Genomic DNA, 21350 nt, shown 5'->3' with positions numbered 1-21350 from the left:
GGGACGCTCTTCTTGTTCGGTAGCGATAGGGAAACTATGGTAGCTTACCTTCTTTTGCACAGAAAGAAAAAGCCAAACAGTCTGTCCATTTAGCTCAAAAGCGTCTACATCCATTTAAAACCTGAAAAACTACAGCATCCAAATGTCTACACTTGTTGATAATTGTACTACAACGTCGGGAGAAGTCTAATCAATTTAAAATACAGCATGAATAACGGCCACTAAATCCTACAGAAGCAGGACCACGCAGATGACTGCATGTTTTGCAAATCAGCAGCTGTAATCATATATCCATTGGGGCTGCTTCAGGACTTGTGTCCATCGTAGTGGTATCTGCTTCACCGGTATCTTCTTCCCCCGCATCTTCTTCTTTTATCTCAAGGGAATCAATCAACTGCTGGATGATTTGTTGATCAATTATGTGGAAGGGTTCGTTGATTCCAACTACAGCGACCGTGCAAATAGAGCTTGTAAGCTTCTCACCTTGTAGTGTTTCTTTGATGGCAAAAAGTGCGTCCTTAACAAGTTCCTCACTAGGACAGTCTGAATAAGTCTCAAACTTGCGCTCCAAGTAGGTTTTTGCAGCTTGGGAGCGAGATCCAATTGCAAAGGCCTGGTACTCGAAGTAGTTCCCACTAGGACAGTTGTAATAAAGGTGAGCTCCAGACTCGTCCAAACCGGCAACGAGAAGACCAACACCATAAGGTCTTTTCCAAGACCTCTGAGTGCAAACCTGCCAACAACCAAACATTTAAGTAAAGCATCACAAAAAAAAAAAAAAAAAAAAAATTAGATATAAGTATCAGTAGAAGCTGAAATTAAAACAAAGATTGTAGTGCATACGTAATACAACTACAGAATCGACCTGTAACCTTAAAATTTGAACACAAGGCATCACAATAGTCTTATTTGGGAAAAAGAAACTTCTTTGCTCAACTATATCAAAGTGACCCTTTTAGAATACTTTGGTTCACTTACTTTGACATACAGACATTTAGTCTATCTGATGTTAGGTAGAACTTATTAGACCCTGAAAGTTTAGTAATCTGGATGACACATGAAGTACCTTTGAGTGGCACCATGCTTTCAATGGGAAATACCAGTCTACAAGCAAATCTCTAGTTTATCCCCGTCTTAGTTGTTAATGTTGTGTATATGGTCCACACGATATCATTGGCATGGTCCACAGCTTCTATCACAAGGATCTCACTTATCGTGCTATAGGAGCCTCCTTCATTGCTCTCGAGCCTAAGAAGTCTGCTGTGTAATAACCGACAGACTATAGGCTTGTCAGCCTCCTCACAAGCCCCTACAAGATCATTGCATTACTTGTCGCTTCAAGGCTGCCCTTTCGATTATCAGCCATCAAGCACAAAGCGCCTTCATCAAGGGACACAATATCCTTAATTTTGCTATGGTGGCCCATGAGCTTATTGATTACTTTAAAAGATCAAGCAAAGCGAACATCATTCTCAAACTCGATCTTGAAAAAGCATTCGTCTAGGAAAATTCACACTTGCTGAAGAATATTTTCAGTCGTTCAGGTTTTGATAATCAATGACGTTTTAGGATTCATAGTTGCATTTCTTCGGAGCCCTATTCGGTCCTCATCAACGCCGCTGTTTGTGGCTATTTTCGGGGTTCTCACAGCATTAGGCAAGGGGATACTCTATCTACCCACCTATTCAATCTCGTTCCTAAATATCTCTCTTCCATGGTTTACTCGGCCAAAGACCTTGGATGGCTCTCTCTGGTGCCTACCAAAGCAGAATTGGATGTCCCTCTCCTGCAATATGCGGACAACTCCCTCTGGTTTTGTGAAGGTTCCTTTGAGCAGCTCAAACACATCGAAGTCCTCCTTGGCTCTTTGAAGTTACTTCTGCCCGCAAAATAAATTGGTCCAAGACCACCATCATGGGGTTCCATTTGGCTTTGGAAGCTCTTCATTTGATGGCTGAGTTCCTTGGTTACTCTATTGGCTCTCTCCTGCACATACTTGGGGGACTGCAGACCTCACAAGGGGCTTCGGGTGCCAATGATTTAGAGAAATGAGTGTCATCTGTCAACATGAAGAGGTTGCTTTCTCTCCAAAGCGGCAAGCCTCACCTTCCTGAATTCCAGTATCTCCAGGCTTCCAATCTATTACCTTTCCTTCCTCCCTTATCCTGCTGCCATTAGCTATCACATCAAGCGTCTGAAAACAAAGGTTTCTGAAGTGTGGTGCTGAGGATGGGTTCAAATATCATTTGGTTGGGTGGAAGGACGTCTGCAAACCGAAACATCTTGGTGGACTTGGTATTCGGCCTGTCAAAGACATGAATTTGACCCTCCTCCTTGAGTGGTTCTGGAGACATATGGTTGCTGCCAAGCTTCGCATCACCTCCAGGTGGACCTTGGATGAGCCTCGGAATCGACTCTCCCCTCTTTGGGGCTGCCTATTTCCTCTCTTCCCTACCTCCAATCTGTTGTCAGCCTCTTCATCGGCAACAGGCAGAATGTTGGTTTCTGGAATGACCGGTGGACAGGTTCGTGGAAAATCCGGGAGTCCTTCCCCTCCCTCTTTAGGCTCAATTGTTGTCCTTCTGCCTTGGTCACTGACTACCCCAACCCCCAGTGAGGTCTATCTGATTCGAAGTTTCTGGATGCGTCTTCTTGGTGATCTCAATGGTGTCAAGCTCCAAAGTCCTATTGTTGATCAGATGTTGTGCAGACCTGCCAACAATGGGACCTTCTCTGTCGACTGTGGGAATTGGTCTACTTTTCGGGAGATTAAAGACATTTCCTCCTTTTTTCCTGTTTTTGGGCTCATGTACCAACATCAGCCAATTCAGTGGCTGATTCTCTTGCTAAAAATGAGGTTTCCTTACAATCCCTTATTGTAACTGGATTGCTCCTTTGATTGTTTTTGTGCTTCTCAATAAAGCTCATTAGTTAAAAAAAAACATTGTTGCATATATGGTCTTGCTATTTGCAGCCGAGGCACAGCTCATTGGCTGCAAGGGAGTTACTTCTATGATTAAAATACTAATTGGTTATCCTCCTATTTGAAGAAGTCTGGTAGGAAAAGAAAAGAAAATCACCTCAAAAAGATTTAAGCTACAAGTCATAGATCTTTCAAATTTCCACATCTTGGTGGAACCTTTTTTTTTTTTTTTTTTGAAATGGACATCTTGGTGGAACCTTAAACCTACAATTTTGTAAACTGAAGGACTGTACTAGATTCTCACAACATATGATCTCACCAATTCCTATTTGTGAGATGGATAAGTCATCCAAGCCCAAGGAATAAATGGTAAGAAACCTGTAACTTTATAAAATATTTTAAATAATAATTAACTAATTTGACAACATTCTAGGCATTTGCCACACTAACAACAAATCCTACTCATACCAACGTTTTGAAAATGAAGCTTCATATTTTACTTGAAAACATGAAGATATAAAGAATTTGCAGTATCACATGTAGAATTGAGTGTGGTCAATTTCTCTGAAGTACTTGAATTATGATCTATTTTATATCCCAGTTTCTTATTTGTCAAAACTTATTTTTTATTTTGTAAAATATACATATCCTTGGGAAACTATTATAGAATAAACACTAAAGGGGTAGATTTCACAGAGAGAGGTCGTAGTGCACACAAGTTTTCCTTGGAAAGCCTACAATAAATTGACAGTAGCTAAACTAAACTACCTCTTCCAAAGGAAAAGTTTCTAAAGAGATTTCAAAAAGAGGTTTTCTATGAAAGATCTCTTTTAACATTGGAATCAAACACAGCCTAACATTATCTTTCAAAAGAAGCTCCAATGTGTGAGACAGTAAAAAATCTTACTCAGCAGATCAATTCATATCCAACTCTCCACCAACAGATTTAGATCCACAAAATCTCCAAAAGAGTTACTTGTAGTTCCTATTGATCTCAGGAATGTGGATAACTTGATAACTCTAATATATTTCCAAATTGAGCTTGCTAATAATATTGTGCCTGATATGAAGAATCATAGATGAAGACACCTAAAAGTCAAATTATGCAGCAAGGAGATCTGTTACATCTTATCCTTATCAATCCCAAAATTTCAATACATTTGAATGATAAGATAATTCTCTAAAAAAGTGTCCTTTCTCAAAATAATAATAATAATAATAATAAAGAAGAAGATAGGAACCCCCAATATAACTTTGAGCCAAAGGTCCAAATCTCTAAAGCTCGTAAAAAGAATTAGAATTCAATTTGCAACAAGAACAAGAGGTCATCTCAACCAAGAATGTCTGAGATGTCATATTTAAAGTCTAAATAGAACAGTTTTATGCAAAATCCTCAAATGTCCAGGCCAAATATTGAACCCATTGCTTCAAAAATTTAAAGCCAAAACCTGTTATGTATTATGGAACCCATTACTATAGCTTTTAGATTGAAATCAACCACAACACATCTGCCTTGGCTAACCAAAACAAGATGATAAATTAATAGATGAAAATTTCGATTTTCAATTTTTTTACATCCTGATAGCTAGAAATATCACCAACCATAAAAAATGTCTCTAACAGACGTGCCTATAGCTCAAGTGTAAATCCCCCTCTTTTTTTCTATGTCAATTTTCAATTTTTCACATCCTGATAGATAGAAATATCACAAACCATGATAATGTCTCTAACAGACTTGCCTATAGCTCCCACACAATGTAGCCTTAGATTCGCTACTTAAAAAATGTAAATCCTGCTCTTTTTTTCTATGTTCAGATGAAAAGGATTGCAATTCCTGACCCAAATATCTCTCCAGTGGCTGAAAACAAAACAAAATATGCCAGTTCTCCACAATGCAGGAGAGCTCAGCCACTCTAACTTGATCTTAGCTAAAACCACCAGTACAACAGTTTCCTACTATCTTTAGGGTAATTTTTCACAAATGAAAAATCCACAAAAAATTCTTCAGCTGTCAATATAAGGAGGGCAAGCAAAAACAGGAAAAAGAATCTGGCTTTTCAATGTCAAGAATTAGGGTCGGACTTGCATGCGTCAAGGGTTAATGAAGGTGAACTATGTCTGGACTTTAAAATCCCCTAAAACACAATGGAGGAGGTTTATTTATTTATTTATTTTGTGAGTTGGGGTGAGTTTTTTATTTTTTTATTTTTCAGGGTGGGGGTCAGTTACACAAAGAAGAGGATGGTGCACTTTGTCAATCAAAAGCGTATATGCAGTGCAGTGACAGGCCTCAAACTTTATCCTCTTTTTGTTATGGAAGAAAGAGAAGATTGGAAGGGGGAAGGGAGAGGCTTCTCCCCACCTGCTGCTTTCCCTTTCCGATCTCCTGCCCCTCCCCCACAAGTTTTTTTAAAAAAAAATTAAACTTTTTTAATTATTTTGCGAATTCCTATCTCATTCTCACCAACCATGGAATTTGAAATCCCGATTGCTGCAATATAACCTACAGAATGCATGGATTTACAAATCCAATCTCCATCAACCCCCAAATGTTTCTTGACATTAAAGATGGAAGCTTTCTTTGCTTTTCAGATACATATATCCAGGGAATCAACTTCAAAAAACTCGCTGTGTCAACAATGAGGACATAGAAGAACAGAACAGAAAATCTGCTATTAGCTCCGCATTTTTTAAGAATAAAAAGTTAGCTAATACCTCTTGTTCATTATCATGGCATGTGATTATCCCATGATAAAAAAGTGAATTTCAACAAAGAATATCTGAGAGCAATAGTAGCAAGTGGGATTAAACTCAGAATGGTAGGATCCTTACAAACATTTTTATGCTTTTAATACCTATTTAGCAATAATCTATCTTTTTATCCTCTAACAAAAAGCAGTAAATCTTTTTCAATGGCACTTAAGCAACACATTTTGAAGATCATCCAATATATGACAGAGTGTGATACAAAACTGACTCTCAACAAAGCCCAATGTTTTTTCTTGCCCAAAGCCCTTGAGCTCACTCTCACCAGCAACCCCTAGAACAATGACTCCATGGGATCCTCCTAGAACTTGTTTTTTTTAATGTTGATTACACTAGCACACCCACCCTCATCTCCTAGCGAGACTTGAACCCAAGTCCTATGAGAGACCTGAAGTTAAACATTGACAGCAGTTCTTTGGGCAATCCAGACACCGCATGCTTTGAGGGAATTATTTGGGAGCATGATGGCCAAATTCTTCTAACCTCCTCTGTTTCACTTGGGAGTGTATCACTGCACCAAAACAGAAGCTCAAACCTTATTGCAAGGAGTAAAGTTCTATTCTAAAAATCTCAGCTCCCTTGTAATAATTTAAGGAGATTCGACTAATGTAATTAACTGGATAAAAAAGAACTCCCCTCCTCCCTGGAGACATTGTGTTTGATGAAATAATTGATATATGTAACACTATGCCTGTCCAATGGCAGCACACCTTAAGAGCCACGAATAATATTTCCAATATATAAGCTAGAAGGGTGTAGGCACACTTTGATGGTTGGGGGCTCTTTGCTCGTTGTTGTAGAATGAGGATATTCATTTTCCTCTTTCTGTACTTCTGTTTTTCTTGCTATATTTAGCAAATAAAGATAAGCAATTCACCATTTAAAAAAAAGCACTTGGAATGAAATTTTCAATTTCAAAAGAACTGGGAGTAGAAACACATCATGTCTCAACAAAACAAAATCTGGTTTAGTGTTCAAGTGTTTTGAGTCAAGGATATAAGGAAGAAAGCACAGTATATATACAGATGGTGTAAGTTTCTGTATTTAATGCCAAAAAAGTAGATGAAGTGATCAAGAAATGGTTTTTGTATAAAATTCACAAAAACACCTCTTGCTAAAGAGGAGATCGCCCTCCAATCCCTTGTTGTAAGGGGGCCTTCCTCCTAGCCTTGTCTCTGCTGCTGTGTTAATAAATTGGCCTTCCCCCACACCGCCCACAAAAAAAAAAAAAAAAAAAATTCATAAAAAAAACAAAATAATCCAACTAGCAGCCCCTCTATTTCTTCCTTTCCTTCTCTAAAAACACCGAAATAAAACTTATTCCCATCACTTCTTGTGACCACACAGCTATTCCTCGCAGTCCAACAGAAATCCCTTAAACCTACTTTCATCCCTAAGAAAGCAGTAATAGAGTAGGTGAGAACATATTAACGATTCTAAACCCTAAAATTTATTCAGTAAACTCAGAACTACAAAGAATACTTATGATAATACTGAAAGCTAGGCATAACAACACCAACATTTTAAATCTCAAAACCTAGGCGTGATCATCTCAATCCACGTAATGGCGATTGATAAACTATGCAGAAAAAAAAAACAAGGATAAATATAACAGTAGAGCAAGGAAAATGAAGAAGTAACTTAAAAGGAATTGGCGAGGATCGAACCTGTGCCTTGTCAGCAAGCTGCACGACGAGTCTTCCCACAGGAAGCGGTGACTCATAGACAAAGCTATAGTTGATGCACTCAGAGCGGAGGTAGCGGGAAAGAACCCTACCGTCAGCTGTAAGACCGGCAATGGCGACACCGATGTGGTCATCGATCTTGAAGATCTTTTTCTGGTGCGAAGAGAGCTCGGAATTGGCCTTGTTGACGGTGGCGAGGACGACGTGGCTCTTGGATCGAAGGCCAATCGCCGCGGAACCTTGCTTCACGGCCTCCATAGCGTACTCTACCTGGAACAACCGCCCGGCAGGGCTCCATGTGGTCACATCTGTATCATACTGATTACGAAACATTTTCTTCTTGTCTTGTTAGTGAATTCTTCTAATTCCGGGTGCTTTTGTAGCTACTCTGTTTTCTGCTTCGCCTCAACGGAGTCCACGAGGCTACTTCGTCGTCAAGGCAAGGCAAAAAGGGCACGGCAAAAGGGCAAGGCAAGGCACTGTAATATACACCTTCTTTGTCATGGTTGTGTGAACCGAGTTGAATCGTTTGAGTCGGGTCACCCCTCTGTAGTTGGAGTTTCTTGGGGACTCGGGTCGAAGTTGTTTTAAAAACCCCGTAAACTCTCTTTACACCCATTTGGTGCAAATGTTTGTTTCACATTCGAACTGAATTAAATAGAGGAAACGCTCTGTATATTTAAGCGCTTGTTCACTACGGCGACTGCTATCTCATTCCCATTGTAATTTCTATTCTCATGTGTTCATTCCGATGAAGCCGTGTGAAACTTCTATCCAAAGGTAATAAAAACAGATAAAAAAGCCAGAATAATCGATTGATAGGTGGTATTTGCTGCGTAGTAGCTCTCAAAAACTGCAATCATAGTTACGTTGCTACCAACAAAGTTTCCCAAACCAAGCATGTATTGAACTGACAGAGCAAATACACCAACCAATTCAAATCAAGAGACCATGATAGCCATGATACTTTGACTTCCACTACCACTAAAAAACTAAGGATAAGCGTCGATGAGACAAAAAATTAAATTCTCTTCGGACATGTGATGACAGTCATCATCAATACTGAAAGAAACAGACATGAGATAGAAACAATGCGATGAACTACTTTCTGAATGGGCTCAGAATCTAAAAAAACTGAAACAGGGGTGAGGCAACACCACCTACGCTAAATGCAACCGTACTATCTCAACATTTCCGCCACCAGAGCCTATTTTACTGGGTTTATAGCTCCAATATGCAACGACTTATCTGCCCGAGTTTTCAATAATTCAGTTGCTTAAAGTCGGAAGTGGAAGACCCTTGGCCTGCATTTGCTTATACATCCATTGCCAGTTCTCTGGCATCACCTCTCCACCAAATGCCCGAATCACAGACCCACCACTGCATGCACCTACTTTACAACAATCTTCCAGAGAGAGCCCTTTTACCAATCCATACAGGAACCCACTTGCAAAGAGATCCCCAGCTCCAGTCGCATCTGTTGCTTGTGTTTCTCCTGTTGCTGGAACTTGAACAATCTGAAACACCAATGCTTTTGTCAAGTATCTATGGCAGATAATACAATAACCATAACATGAACTAACATATAGATCACATTAACCAGGAAGAAGAGCTTCTGAGTTACATCTCAAGGTTATTCAGCTCCGACATGAAATTCCAGTGTTTTATGGCACAACCTTCTGGCCCCATGATAACTTGCAAAGAGTGCTTCATGAATGTAGAATAAAGGTGAAAGCACGATTTTAAACTCAAGATATAAGGACAGACTTCAAAAACCACGGACTTAGTTTCCCAAAGACTTGATCAGGTAAGACAAATCTTCTCTGTATCATGAATATGCAGAAGTATCTTTACACTGAAATAACAAACAAAGCACTTCTACCAGTTTTAAATGGACTACAAAAACTTGGCAGCAAGATCCTAGTCCAAGATCTGTTTCAACCTTCAAGAGGTACAAAAAAATACTAGTAATCCAACCAAAACAGAAAAAATTTACAGTTTTTTAACAATGAAATTTATAAAATGGACGATGAATCGACATGTTTTCATTTACAACGCTTGAATATTTATTTAACCATCAGAAATCACACCAACCTCTTTACCATGCTTTGCAATGCATCCATTTGGACCAAGTGTCACAACAGCCCACTGGCAATGCTGGGATAAGAACCCTACAGCAGCCTCAGGATCGCTTTTCTGCTCACACCTAGAGAAGAAAATGTCAGGCAAGCAAACCAGAAAATCGATGCAATGTATATAGTGCAACCTGATCAATGCGTTCTGATTGGATAGTCTCACCATGACCAACAACAAGAAATTCTATAATTGACCAAGCATTGCCATTGTAACAAATGAAGCAGCTAGCATGAAAATCAGGGGTGGGCATAGGAGACCATGAAATATGATATGTATCGGCCAATACAATTCCTGTATTGGTTGTATGAGCATATCGACCAATACAATCCCTGTACTGGTTGTATGATATTGACCAATACAATCCTCATATCAGTCATATCCTCTAGGGCAAGCTGATACTTATCTGCCAATACGATCCCCATATCGGTTGTATCCACTAGGGAAAAATTGGCTACTTATCGGCCGATACGCGATATGAATCCAATATATGACCACTGAATACTCAAACAATCCCAACACAAAATATATTTGCTCCATAGATTAAAAGACAGAATTGAGCAATCACCCGAGCAGTTCTCTAGCTTCATCTTCATTGGCAAAACATAGATCAATATGCCCAGCCTCTAATAACTCTAAAAGGGGTGACCTGAAGTCACGAACCATCTGCCAAGGTTCACAAGAACGAAAAATGTTAAAAAAATTGAAGAAGATTCCCAGTTGTGTGTTTCCCTACACTGAAATTACAGAAAAAGAAAATATAACAAATGCTCCAACTCGTATACCTCAAAACTGGCTAAGTCCATGGACACCAACAGGCCCTCTTGTTTTGCAAGTCTTATTGCCATATGAATCAAATCTAGGTGGTAAAACCCAAACCTCATTGCCAGCCACTACATGGAAAAGATTTCTGGTGATGATTTGAAATACACATAGGAGCATTTTTTGATTGTCATTCCACAAATCTTGGATTGAGAGACAAATTACCTTTGAACCTTTAAAGTCATCTACAGATAGCTCATTATGCTGAAAAAGGAGAGAAAATACAACATAAATATAGAAAATGCATACAGAAACAGTAGTCTTAACTACTTACTTAAGCCGACCAACAAGCAGAAAGAATCACCTACTTGGAGCCTTACAGCACTTGATAGACAAGGTCTCATGGTACGGTTGCCAACAGCATCGACCAAACATGCACACTGTGATGGTTACATTAACAATAGTAAGAGATGTTCAAAGTAGTTTTCAGACGAGTCAGATAATTTCAGACAGGTATGTCAATTATCACTGGTGTTGTTCTTCACCTGAGCTGTGTGCCCCTTCTTCATCCTCAATCTTGAAAGGTTTACCCCATTAAGGCTCATGTTCTGGACAAACAAGCAGCCCTGCTCATCATCTCCACAAGCCCCAATCAGTCCACAAGGGACACCAAAACCTACAGACAAACCTCGAATGGTATTGGCAACACTACCCCCAGCTATTGTTCTTATAGGTGAGAAACCATCAAGCGACGGGAGAATGTGAATATTTACTTCACTAAGTATATGCTCCAGATCCTCTATTGCAACCTATTCGGTATTAATAAGTACCCCATGCATCAGGATATCAAACAACACAACTGTGATTTCACAATATTCTGAAAAATAAATCCACTAAAATGCAGGTAAAAATGTCACTGCTTAAAAAAGCAAGGGCTTGTTGGACATTCATCAAGATAACATGTAGAGTTGACAATAAATACTGCTTCACTAATATCAAGAGGTACGAACAGGAAATTCCAAAATTACATTTCACACTTTTCTTTTAAAGATAAAATGACAACCTCAAGTAAACCAATGTTCCTGAGACATGCAAGACAGATAATCTTTTTTGAATAATATGCGAGAAAGATAATTGATCTCATCATTTAATATTCACATTGATAATTTTGACTTACGTCAACTTAATCACTTAGAAAATTTGAATTCCCAAAGCAGATAAACATAAAGAAAATCACAAGTAGCCAGCACAAATCTAGTAACCAGAGACAAAAATCAAGCATATTGATGATTTTTAAATAACATTTCATTTCATAACTAGATATCCATCTATGTGTATAAACTTTACAAGCATCCAGGAGAGTCACTGAAATTCATAAAAATCCATCCGATAACCAAAAGAGCCCATCTTTATATGAAAGAACTGGGCAAAAAACAAAAAAGTTGATGGGTTTAGCATGTATGTGGTCAAGATGACAGAAACATATAGAAGATAACCCACAAAGATGTAAACCCTGAACCTTAAAAACATGAAGGCACAATGACACATATAATTTCAACAACCGAATTCATTTTTTTAAACAATTTTTTTACCAGAAAACAGATAAGAAAGAAGTGAATTTAACCATCAAAATTATATATATCAAAAGATAATAGAAATTTATGAGTTCCTTAGAAGTATATATACATTTAGATCAGTCAGTATCCAGATTTCCATGTAAGTACCCGTTCATGGACAATGAAATACACCAATTTAAAAAACACGACCATGCTAACATCGTCCAAACTCTTATTCGAGGATTATCCTAGCAAGTGGAAACTTGTTTATCTGAGCGGTAAAATGTAGACGGTTGATCAGCCACTTAAGACCCTTTCATTGGTTGTCTTACTTGCACTAGAAAGAGTTGCACTAAAACAAAAGCTCATGAAAACAAATAGGATAGCAACTGTACAGAAGAAGAGGAGGACAGGAAGGGGACCAAATCCTTTAAAAAAGAAAAAAATATCACACAACTGCTTGTCAACAGTACAAAACATATTGGACAAGAAAACGGTTGCAATAATTATAACGTTATAATGAAAAAGGATAATGAGCAAATTATAGTCAACACACACACAAAGAAAGGGGAACAGAAAAAAAATTCGGTTAGCAAAATACTGGAAAAGAGTAAAACACTCTACAGATGATATTGTACGAGTAACAAGGATTAATGGTTTTGTCATATTTTTGGGAACCCATCAGATCCTCAAAACTTATATAATGTAATATCAGGAAGTCCCGGCCAGTTAAGCAACAATGCCACTCAAAAAGTAACAAAAAAGAACCAAATAAAGTAAAAGAATAAAGGAAATGAAGATCAGATGGCACAAAAATCAAGTTGCAGTTAAATGCCGGTAACAAAAGCACGTGAAAGATAATAGTAACAGTGCGAGGCCGAGTATTTTAATGGGTAAAAAATCAGTAGCGGGAAATTATATAGAGATATATACCTGTTGAGAACCTCCTCTATCACCAGGAATTTGATCGAGCAAGGACCAATCTACTCGGGCAACATGATCGACAAGGGCGGAAGTTTGAAGTCCTAAGATGAGAGGCAGAGTGGGCGCAATCTTCTTGGATAAAAGTCCTTCGGCCCCCATATGCTCTGTCTTTCCCAGGTTGGGCTGGAATACAGTGAAGAGCAGGCCTCCCCTCTGCTCTGTCTTTCCCAGGTTGGGCTGGAATACAGTGAAGAGCAGGCCTCCCCTCTGCACCGCTGCCGGCTTTCAGATCTTTACTTACGGACGGTTAAATACCATCACTCAAGCTGCTGCAGGTTTGATTTTTTATACACAGACATCATGGATGGACTGAAATACCCCAATAGTTAATATAATCACAAGAATGCCACTGAAAGTCCTAATCGATTCAGTCTCTGATCATCCTCCACTTTTAAGTCTTTAAAAACTATTATAGTCGCTGTGCCACTATCAATGGCGAACGAGTGCAGCAGGCACGCCGACCCTGTTGTCTTATCTCTATTATGTCGCAGCTGATAGGATAAAAAAATCAATTATCTATCTCTTCTCCCTTGACAAACTAAATCATTTTAAGTTGCTCAGACGTGTGGAGTGGCATGATGGAAATGCGGCGAATGAATATTGATAAAGAAGAGAATCGTGAAAGTTGAAAACAGACCACCAGTTTTGGCCGCTCCGTAGGTTCAGTATTATTTCGCCTCATATCTGTGAAAAGCTTTCTGAAGGGTGACTATGGAAACCGTCAAAAACTGAAAAGAGTGACGTCGGAGGCTCACATGCTCACATTATACACTAATTTGAAAAATTGCCAGCATTTTGGTTCTGTCGCCCGTGAATGCGAAAAGAAGATCTCCCAGCCGGTGAGAAGTCAAATGTCCGTCAATTCTATATATGTTCGTGTCAAACATTAAACGTGAATCGGTGTCACTGGGAAATTTTTGCTTCCTGTATGGATCTGAGACTGATCTTTATCTTCTTCGGAGGATCGACGGAGGCGCTGAGTCGCCGGTGAGGGGCAGCATAAGTTTACAACGCTATCTACCCCTAGTATCCTGTGAAGATTCCGAGAGCAATTATTCTTCAATTAAAAACAATTACAGGAACGACGCCACCACTTGCCGGGTCCCACTAGCCGAAAGCAAAGGACGATTTTGTTATTTTCTTTCTGGTTTCTTCACTGATTGATGCTTATGAGCGAGGATAATTGAGGGTGGTACTAGGTGTTTCAATATTTGATTTAAACAAGTATTTTTAGCTGATCTATTTGATGCGAAACGCCTGAGAAAACCGTCAAACCATGATCAGAAACCATGATCAGATAGCTGAGATGGGTTGATCCAAAGACCAAATAATAACAGGAGGCCGAAAATGAAACTTAGCATAAAAACTACCATGCTGCATCATTTTTTTACGGGAAAGAAAGACATTTGATCCAGTCTTGGATAACAAAGCTGACAAGGAACAAACGCAGTTCATTAAGTATACAATTTGACCGATCCTAAAGCACGGTTCTCATGCCAAAAAATTATTTGGAAAGGGACCATTTGTAATTTCTGGCCTAAAAGCAGTACTCATGATATCCCCATGTAACCTCAACTCTCAATAAAGCTTATTTTAGGTAGCCTTCACTTGTTTTTCAGGTAGAACGTTATCCGGTAGGATGAGCTGCGGTGGCACTTCACGAACAATCCCGAGCATAGAATCGTAGTCTTCGTCTCTGCGAGCAAACTTCTTGCGAAGTACCTTTTCAAATTCAATCTCATCAAAGGTCTTAGCATTCTCTGCTGCATGAACCTGGGCTAAGTTGGAATAGTTTGCAGCTGACTGAGATATGAAAGCTATCTCTTCTTCAGTGAGCTTTCGCAGAAATTTTGCTGGGTTCCCTCCCCAGACCTGTTTTAAGAAACATTAAAAGCAGATCAGAATGCAACTTTTCCTTTTCTGAAGTAAAACCAAGAAGCAGGAATTTATCAGAAGATTACAGAAGAAATTACCTAAACCACTTTAGAAGGAATAATATACCCTTGTTTTTCATTCTCACTGACTAAATTCATCCAAACTTCAATGCCACAAGGACAAAGTTAGGACAACCAACAATATTTAGCGGTTATACTAGTTCTTTTTTTTTCTGAATGCAAGTAATACTGGTAATTGCAAGAAAAAGAACACAGACACTGCAATACCACAAAATTACAAGACTTGCAGACTATCGCACAAGTTGGATGGAAAAGTCGGTGGGGTCACTAAGGATAAGAGAATTAATGTAGGTTATTTTAAGATAAGCCGGATTTCATTAGTTGCTTTTGCTGGGAAAGTTCACAATATCTTTGTGAATAAGGAAACCAAAGTCTGTTTCAAAATATCCTTTCTAGCTTCTAGTCTAAGATAATAGGGTTCTTCCCACAGCTCAAAATTGTCAGTCCAGAACAATCTCTACGTTGTTTTTTAGCTTAATACCTGAAGCCAGTAATATCTGTTATGAAACAATTACAACACTGCAAAACTTGAACATAGGGTTTAAGAAAAGCCCAAAGTGAAAAAAATTTGGGCAAAAGTTTCACTTGTGGAACAATGGATGATTCTCATTAAAGTTTCATACATTTTGAGTATAGAGTATCAACTAGGAATGCATAAATACCAGTTCTTACAAGTTCAGAGGATCTAATCTTTGTTAACAACAATAATGGGCTAAGGAAACAACACTAAAAGTCAGAACATGGCAATCTTTCTCAGAGTTTGCCAAATGGGTCATACAACGGATATAGCATCCAAGTAGTATCAGATTTGGGAGTGGTCAATACTGGCCATATTGGACTAAATTGTGTGATTGTTTGCATTAACAATTGATAAGCAGAGCCATGGTCTCACCAGCTTTAAGAAGCCATGCGGGTAGCACTTGCCTTCAGATATTTAATAAATGCATAGTTAGCAAAATTCAAAACCTCTAACCCAAGCCAATCACAGAAGTTGAATCACATGGGCATCCATGATAACAGAGAAAGTACATTCATTTGATTAAGTGAGGTGATCTTTCATTCTAATTGGCAGATCATATTCAATTAACTTGTGCAACCAGTAGGTCTTCCAGTGGTTTTCATGGCATTAATAGAAGAAGGAAAGCTAAAGATCACCCAAACAAAAAATACATGCACATATACCAACCTCATTACTAATTGGAATTACTGCTAATTACAGCTTCAAGGATGACTTCATTAGTTTAGTAGTACCACACCACAGTCAGGGTCAGATACCGTCTACTCTACAGATCTCGCTCTAGAGTAGCAAGAATCCATGGTAAGAGAAAAAACACTACACACTGAAATATTGCAAACTTGCACTCACCTATATCAGTAAATACAATCACTCCACTGACTTTGAATTTTCATAACGCTCTGCACCTTTCCACTATTTTTTTTCTTTTTGTTCTTAAGAAAGCAAGAAGAGAGGAAAGATGCTCTTAAGCTTCTATTAAAACAAACATAAATGCGCTTGAGTTTTTATTTATTCCTGAATGGTGCTTATGCTTTAATTCAAAAAATTATTGTCTGAAAATATGGGGCCATCTTTTCCCTCTCCTCTCCAAATGATGGAAGAGAGGGAAGGAGGCAATGGGCCCTCTGTCCATTTACTTATTTCTTAATGGTCCTCAAGCTTTAATTCAAAAAATTGTTTTTAAAAACATTGGGGCCTATCTTTTCCCTCTTCTCTCCAAATGATGTAAGAGAGGGAAGGAGGCAATGGGCCTTCTGAGAGAAGGGGGTGGACTGGAGGGAGAGCCATGGATTTCCTCTCTTTTTGGTTACCTGGAAAGACAACAGAGTAGGCAAGTCTCCTTCTTATAAAAAAAAAAAAAAAAAAACTAGATAAAAAAATCGAAGTTTAAGACGTTTTTTGTCTTTTTTACAAATGAAAGAGAAATCATACAAGAGTAGTGAATTCAGTAATTAAGGATGGCCCAAGGGTTGAGTGTAAATTTGTAGTTATTGCACTACAAAGTAGATGAAACAAATAAACATAGTAAATGCACCAATATCAGGTCTAAAAGCTCATGGATATTTGATATACATCAAGGACCGATCAATATTGAATAGTACCATTTGAAGCAGTTCCCAGCAGAAGAGTATCTCCACAAGAATCTGTTCACCATATGTGTGGAACTGTGGATCTATTAAAAACATGTTATTGCTCTAGCTACAGCACACTGTCTTTCACTAACCCTTCATCATCTCAACCTTATCCCAACTTTGTTTCGGTGGTAAATGAATCAACACCCCTCCATTGTGCCCTACCAAAATCTGTTACTAAGCTACATTTTTCCAAGTACTTTCACCATCTCCCATCTATGTCATTTTCAGCCTACATGTATTTCAAGTTGGTCCATCAAATGATGACAATTCGCTCCTCACTAGTGCACTACTAAGTCTACTTCAAACATTCCTAAACCAAATCATATGTATATTAAGACACTCCTAATTTCCTTTAATATGTCAATTATTAATTTCTTTATTCCTAGTTTTTCCACACATACCTCTCAAGATCCACATCTCTACCACCTTTATTTTTTTGTTTTGCTTCTTCACTAGCCAATGTTGTAATTCATACATATCCAATTCCCTCTTGGGTGACCTACAGGAAAGAGTTCTAAGGACAGCCAAGAGTATCCTGATCCATTCAAATAGAAGAAACATGGTTGTCTTTAGGAACTTCTATTAAGGTAAGCTTTAACAGAACTTCTAGAGGCAACTCAGGTCTGATGCGCTGTGATACACGATGGATAGACATCCATATTTACTCCAGTTCCCTTCCCATAGTTGATTCTATGGAGGCAAAACAAAGCCACAGAGGGTTTTCAACAATAGACTCTATAGATCCTTGAGCTGAAGGGGACTTGATGACCATTAATAGATGATGCAAGAGAAATGTTGAATAGCATTGGAGATTATGGCATTTCTTTTAAGAAGTTCTTGACCTCCACAAGTTCTCCACAAATGTTGGAGTCACACCACCAGTCCACCAACTTTACTGCTGACAGCCTTGAAACAGAGGGTGGATAATCCACTCCTTGTTCATCCAATTCTTAGATGCTTGTATTCTTGTTTCTGCCAGCTTTAGTATAGCTGTTCTGTATCCCTATTGCAGTTCATTTCTTTTTTTGGTACAATCCCTATCATTCACAAAAAGAAACGAAAAGAAAATTCTGCAGCTTGGAAATGGGTATGCAGTAGTCATCTTTTTATATCTTGACCTAGCCATTTTTCTTGCTTGACAAATATACTTAATTTGTCACCGGATTTTTTCTTCGATTTTCTGGATTCTTTGTTCAGAATGGTTATACCATCAGCTAAGATAGTTTCCAAAACTTTGGATAGGCAAAGTTTCTCATTCTTTATGCTTTACCAGTTACACTGGAACTTGAGGAGCTTGTCATGATGCTATTTACATGCAGAAATGAATTAATAATGCAAATGGAAAGGAAAACAGACCTCTCCAGATGGGATCTTCGTATTCTGCCTCACAAGAGCTCCAGCAGCAACCATGGCATGTTTTTCCACAACCACACCATCAAGCAGGGTAGCACCCATTCCAACAAAGGCTTCATTCTCCACAGTGCATCCATGTAAAACAGCACTATGACCTGCAGTTCATCATACAGAATTCTATCATGAATTATTTTGAAAAAAAAGAGACTGTTCACAAAAGCCAGTATAATTACAGGTCCAAATACAATGATTTTTCTTTAGATTAAGCTCGACAGTAAAATTAACTAGGAATCAGAATCAGACTTTCTTTTTTCTGTTTCTGAGAATTGAATACAATATGATGATGAGACTTGAACCCAAGACCTCACATCAGCAAAATCAAATGTGACTATTGAGCTAAGCTATCAGCTCACAGATTTTCTATTTCCTCATCTAGGAATCAATTATAGCACTAGTTTATTTAAAACCTCCATAAAACCTCAAAATATGCACAAGCATAAGCATGTGGGAGACCTAGTTGTGAAATGTTATGGGTCACTTCCTATCTGTAAGGACCAACTAGGTCTGCAACTCATGCATCTAAAATCAAGGAAACAACTTCCATACCGACAGTAACATTGTCTCCAATAATAGTAGGTAAGACCTTCCCACTTAGATTAGATTTTGCCACATGAACAAGAGAATTGTCTTGAATATTCGTACTGGACCCAACACTGATGCTGTTCACATCACCTGCATGGAAAGGGAAATGCCTCAGCAAGATAAACTGCTAATATTTAACAGTATGGCAACTTTGGTAACCCCAGGAACCAGAAATAAGAAATAATAAGATACACCATATATAACATGAACATGCTGCTTAAGTTTTTACACACCATCAGCTCTTCCAGGAGTTAGATCAGCCAAATAACTCCTAATCTATCATTAAATGCCAAATTTTGAACCTAAAGCCCTTCAAGACAGAACTGATGGATCAAAAGCACTTTAGAACTTGTAATAACTGCCATAACGTCAGTCGTCATACCTCTCAAAACACATCCATACCAAATGGAGGATCCTCGTCCCACCTGAACATCACCAATGACAGAAGCACTCGGAGCCACAAAAGCATCCTTATCAACATTGGGGACTTTGTCAAATACATTCATGAGAGTACGATGCCTCGACACTGAAAAAAAAAAAAAAAAAAACAGGTTACAAGGGGATATGCACAAAACCCCAAACAATCTCAAATTTAACAAGAAGTTAGTATTTGGCTGCATATTCATGCACAAGACAAAACAAATCTTAAACATGGACCATCAGAAAGAAATAAAAGCATGAGATTGGATCTTGGTAATCTGAAATTATATCTAATAAAGAACAATGATATCAGGAAAAAATAACATCCATAAAATACCAAAAAATTATAAAAAAAGACATTGTCGTCAAACTCTAACCAAGACATGGTCAATAAACAAATAGCTCCACCCAATCAATCAAATGTAAAAAAGGAAGAGGAGAAACCAGTGATGTAATGCAGAAGAAGATTTTAATTAACAATTAAAATATGTCCACTTGAAAGGGAAGAAGCCATCACAAATGATTTTACTTCATTTATAGTATATATGGCATATGTGTTCTCCTGGTATAGATATCATTCTCCTACCAGTCACACAGAATTGAAAGAAGTGATCCTAATTACTTTAGGTAAAAAACCATACAGCAATGGAGTACAGCATGCCAACAGCATTATAACCTAACATATACTTTCGTTTCTGAAAATCTCTGTACACACCAACAATTGAGAAGTTATACACGACATAAATAAACTACGGAAAGAAGGAGAAGACAAGGTACTAAAGACTCGAGCAAAATCCAGAGATAAGATTTAAATAACATCTGATGGCAATAAGAACAGGCTTTTCTGTTTTTTCTTTTTCTGCTAATGGCAGAAAAAGGAACTGTTCAAGGTTCCAATTTATACAGAGTCATCTAAAAAGCGAGTAAGAGTGGGAACATCGTTCCTTCTCAAAATTGGGTGTGATCAATGAGGAAGGGAGGTCACGAAGCTTAGTATCTACGGTGTAAGGTTCGACTACCACTATCTTTTGACATGTTTATTTCAACACAAGAGAACTCTAGGAACTCTCCATGATTGGCTTAGGCAGTAAACTTATCAGTAAAGAATTAAGCCAACATTATCGGTATCAAGCATGAAAACATAGACCCAAAACTTATCCCAAGCTCGGTGATGGCAGTCTACACAATAAACTTAGCCCCTGAGAGTTGAATATAACAATATCATGTAATTTAAAAGGATTTTGCCACGAATTACTCTAAACAAGAGCACCAAATGCCCGGAAGAATTTCACCACGTTGCAGTACAGAGTAAATATGAAAATCGTATGGACTGATGCACAACGGAAAAGAACGGGAAGGGAAGAAGAGATGAATCGAAAGTACATTGCTCCTGGATGTAGTAATTGCCCTGCAGGCGACAGCCAAGGCGATCAAGGGCTTGCCCGGTCTCGCGAATCCAGAATCCAACAGTGTAGATCGTTTTCCCCAATGTCCCCATTTCTCTAGACAGTTGTACGTGTGACACAAAGAGAGCCGATGGCTAAGCTGTTGAACTTTTTTTCTCTCTTCTATCGAACAAGAGAACAGTAGCAGATGGAGAGAAGTAACGGGGGAGAAGATCCCAGAGGTAAGAGGAATGCGGCCGGAAAAGAGGTTTTTCAGCTGCGGATATGTCAAGTTACTAAAATAACCCTTATTTTAAGCTAATTGACGAGAAGGGTAACAGGTTAGTCAGCTGACCTTGACCACAGGGCCAAGAACGATGCAAACAACGGAGTTCATTGCGTCGACTGTCCATTTTATTTAATTATCCATTTATTATTTTGTCCGTTCCAATTTCCAATTATATTTAGGGGTAATATAATTTATTAAAATTAGAAATAAAATATGTATATGGTAAGTGTAACAAATATTAAGGTTGTGTTAAAATGAAAATACTTTCGCTAATGAAAAATAACCCAAAACTATTAGTATGCAAGACACTTTCACTCGTTCTTTAGAAAAACGAGTGAAAGTGAGA

General features: G+C 38.4%; 3 protein-coding genes across 4 annotated transcripts; all 3 read right to left on the bottom strand.

The window, feature by feature from the left end:
* Positions 1 to 65: 65 nt before the first annotated feature.
* LOC137936368 (proteasome subunit alpha type-1-A-like) lies at positions 66 to 7821 on the bottom strand. Its single transcript, XM_068780979.1, has 2 exons — positions 7357 to 7821; positions 66 to 733 (listed from the first exon to the last, which is right to left on the bottom strand). Exons 1-2 carry the CDS (start codon positions 7705 to 7707, stop codon positions 284 to 286), a joined length of 801 nt encoding a protein of 266 aa, XP_068637080.1. The 5' UTR covers positions 7708 to 7821; the 3' UTR covers positions 66 to 283.
* A 435-nt stretch (positions 7822 to 8256) lies between these two features.
* LOC137936508 (uncharacterized) lies at positions 8257 to 13040 on the bottom strand. Of its 2 annotated transcripts, none has more exons than XM_068781227.1 (8): positions 12759 to 13040; positions 10815 to 11078; positions 10638 to 10709; positions 10495 to 10533; positions 10293 to 10400; positions 10076 to 10173; positions 9469 to 9580; positions 8257 to 8891 (listed from the first exon to the last, which is right to left on the bottom strand). In XM_068781227.1, the coding sequence occupies exons 1-8, from the start codon at positions 12906 to 12908 to the stop codon at positions 8643 to 8645; spliced, it is 1092 nt and encodes a 363-aa protein (XP_068637328.1). In that variant the 5' UTR covers positions 12909 to 13040; the 3' UTR covers positions 8257 to 8642. The 2 variants fall into 2 exon arrangements, with proteins under 2 accessions (XP_068637328.1, XP_068637330.1); XM_068781229.1 differs by having other exon boundaries at positions 10815 to 10895.
* Positions 13041 to 14148: 1108 nt separating this feature from the next.
* LOC137936307 (gamma carbonic anhydrase 1, mitochondrial) lies at positions 14149 to 20975 on the bottom strand. Its single transcript, XM_068780891.1, has 5 exons — positions 20714 to 20975; positions 19293 to 19436; positions 18875 to 19000; positions 18272 to 18423; positions 14149 to 14681 (listed from the first exon to the last, which is right to left on the bottom strand). The coding sequence occupies exons 1-5, from the start codon at positions 20826 to 20828 to the stop codon at positions 14403 to 14405; spliced, it is 816 nt and encodes a 271-aa protein (XP_068636992.1). The 5' UTR covers positions 20829 to 20975; the 3' UTR covers positions 14149 to 14402.
* Positions 20976 to 21350: the final 375 nt, after the last annotated feature.

The sequence above is a fragment of the Aristolochia californica genome, unplaced genomic scaffold (genome assembly GCF_029961685.1).
Source record: "Aristolochia californica isolate CCGP_79_NKW_82.1479 unplaced genomic scaffold, dmAriCali1.0.hap1 SCAF_7, whole genome shotgun sequence".
NCBI classification, from domain to species: Eukaryota; Viridiplantae; Streptophyta; class Magnoliopsida; order Piperales; family Aristolochiaceae; genus Aristolochia; species Aristolochia californica.
This window is presented reverse-complemented; position numbering and strand designations above follow the sequence as displayed.

What these genes read in the sequence shown, in the direction of transcription:
- LOC137936508 (XM_068781227.1), bottom strand. Translation starts at nt 12,908, where the DNA reads ATGGGGGCCGAAGGACTTTTATCCAAGAAGATTGCGCCCACTCTGCCT. An exon ending in ATAGAGGAGGTTCTCAACAG is followed by an intron (nt 11,079 to 12,758) that starts GTATATATCTCT and finishes AATACCGAATAG; the next exon opens with GTTGCAATAGAGGATCTGGA. An exon ending in AGAAGGGGCACACAGCTCAG is followed by an intron (nt 10,710 to 10,814) that starts GTGAAGAACAAC and finishes TAACCATCACAG; the next exon opens with TGTGCATGTTTGGTCGATGC.
- LOC137936368 (XM_068780979.1), bottom strand. Translation starts at nt 7,707, where the DNA reads ATGTTTCGTAATCAGTATGATACAGATGTGACCACATGGAGCCCTGCC. An exon ending in AGCTTGCTGACAAGGCACAG is followed by an intron (nt 734 to 7,356) that starts GTTCGATCCTCG and finishes GGTTGTTGGCAG; the next exon opens with GTTTGCACTCAGAGGTCTTG.
- LOC137936307 (XM_068780891.1), bottom strand. Translation starts at nt 20,828, where the DNA reads ATGGGGACATTGGGGAAAACGATCTACACTGTTGGATTCTGGATTCGC. An exon ending in TTACTACATCCAGGAGCAAT is followed by an intron (nt 19,437 to 20,713) that starts GTACTTTCGATT and finishes TTTTTTTTTCAG; the next exon opens with TGTCGAGGCATCGTACTCTC. An exon ending in GTATGGATGTGTTTTGAGAG is followed by an intron (nt 19,001 to 19,292) that starts GTATGACGACTG and finishes CTTTCCATGCAG; the next exon opens with GTGATGTGAACAGCATCAGT.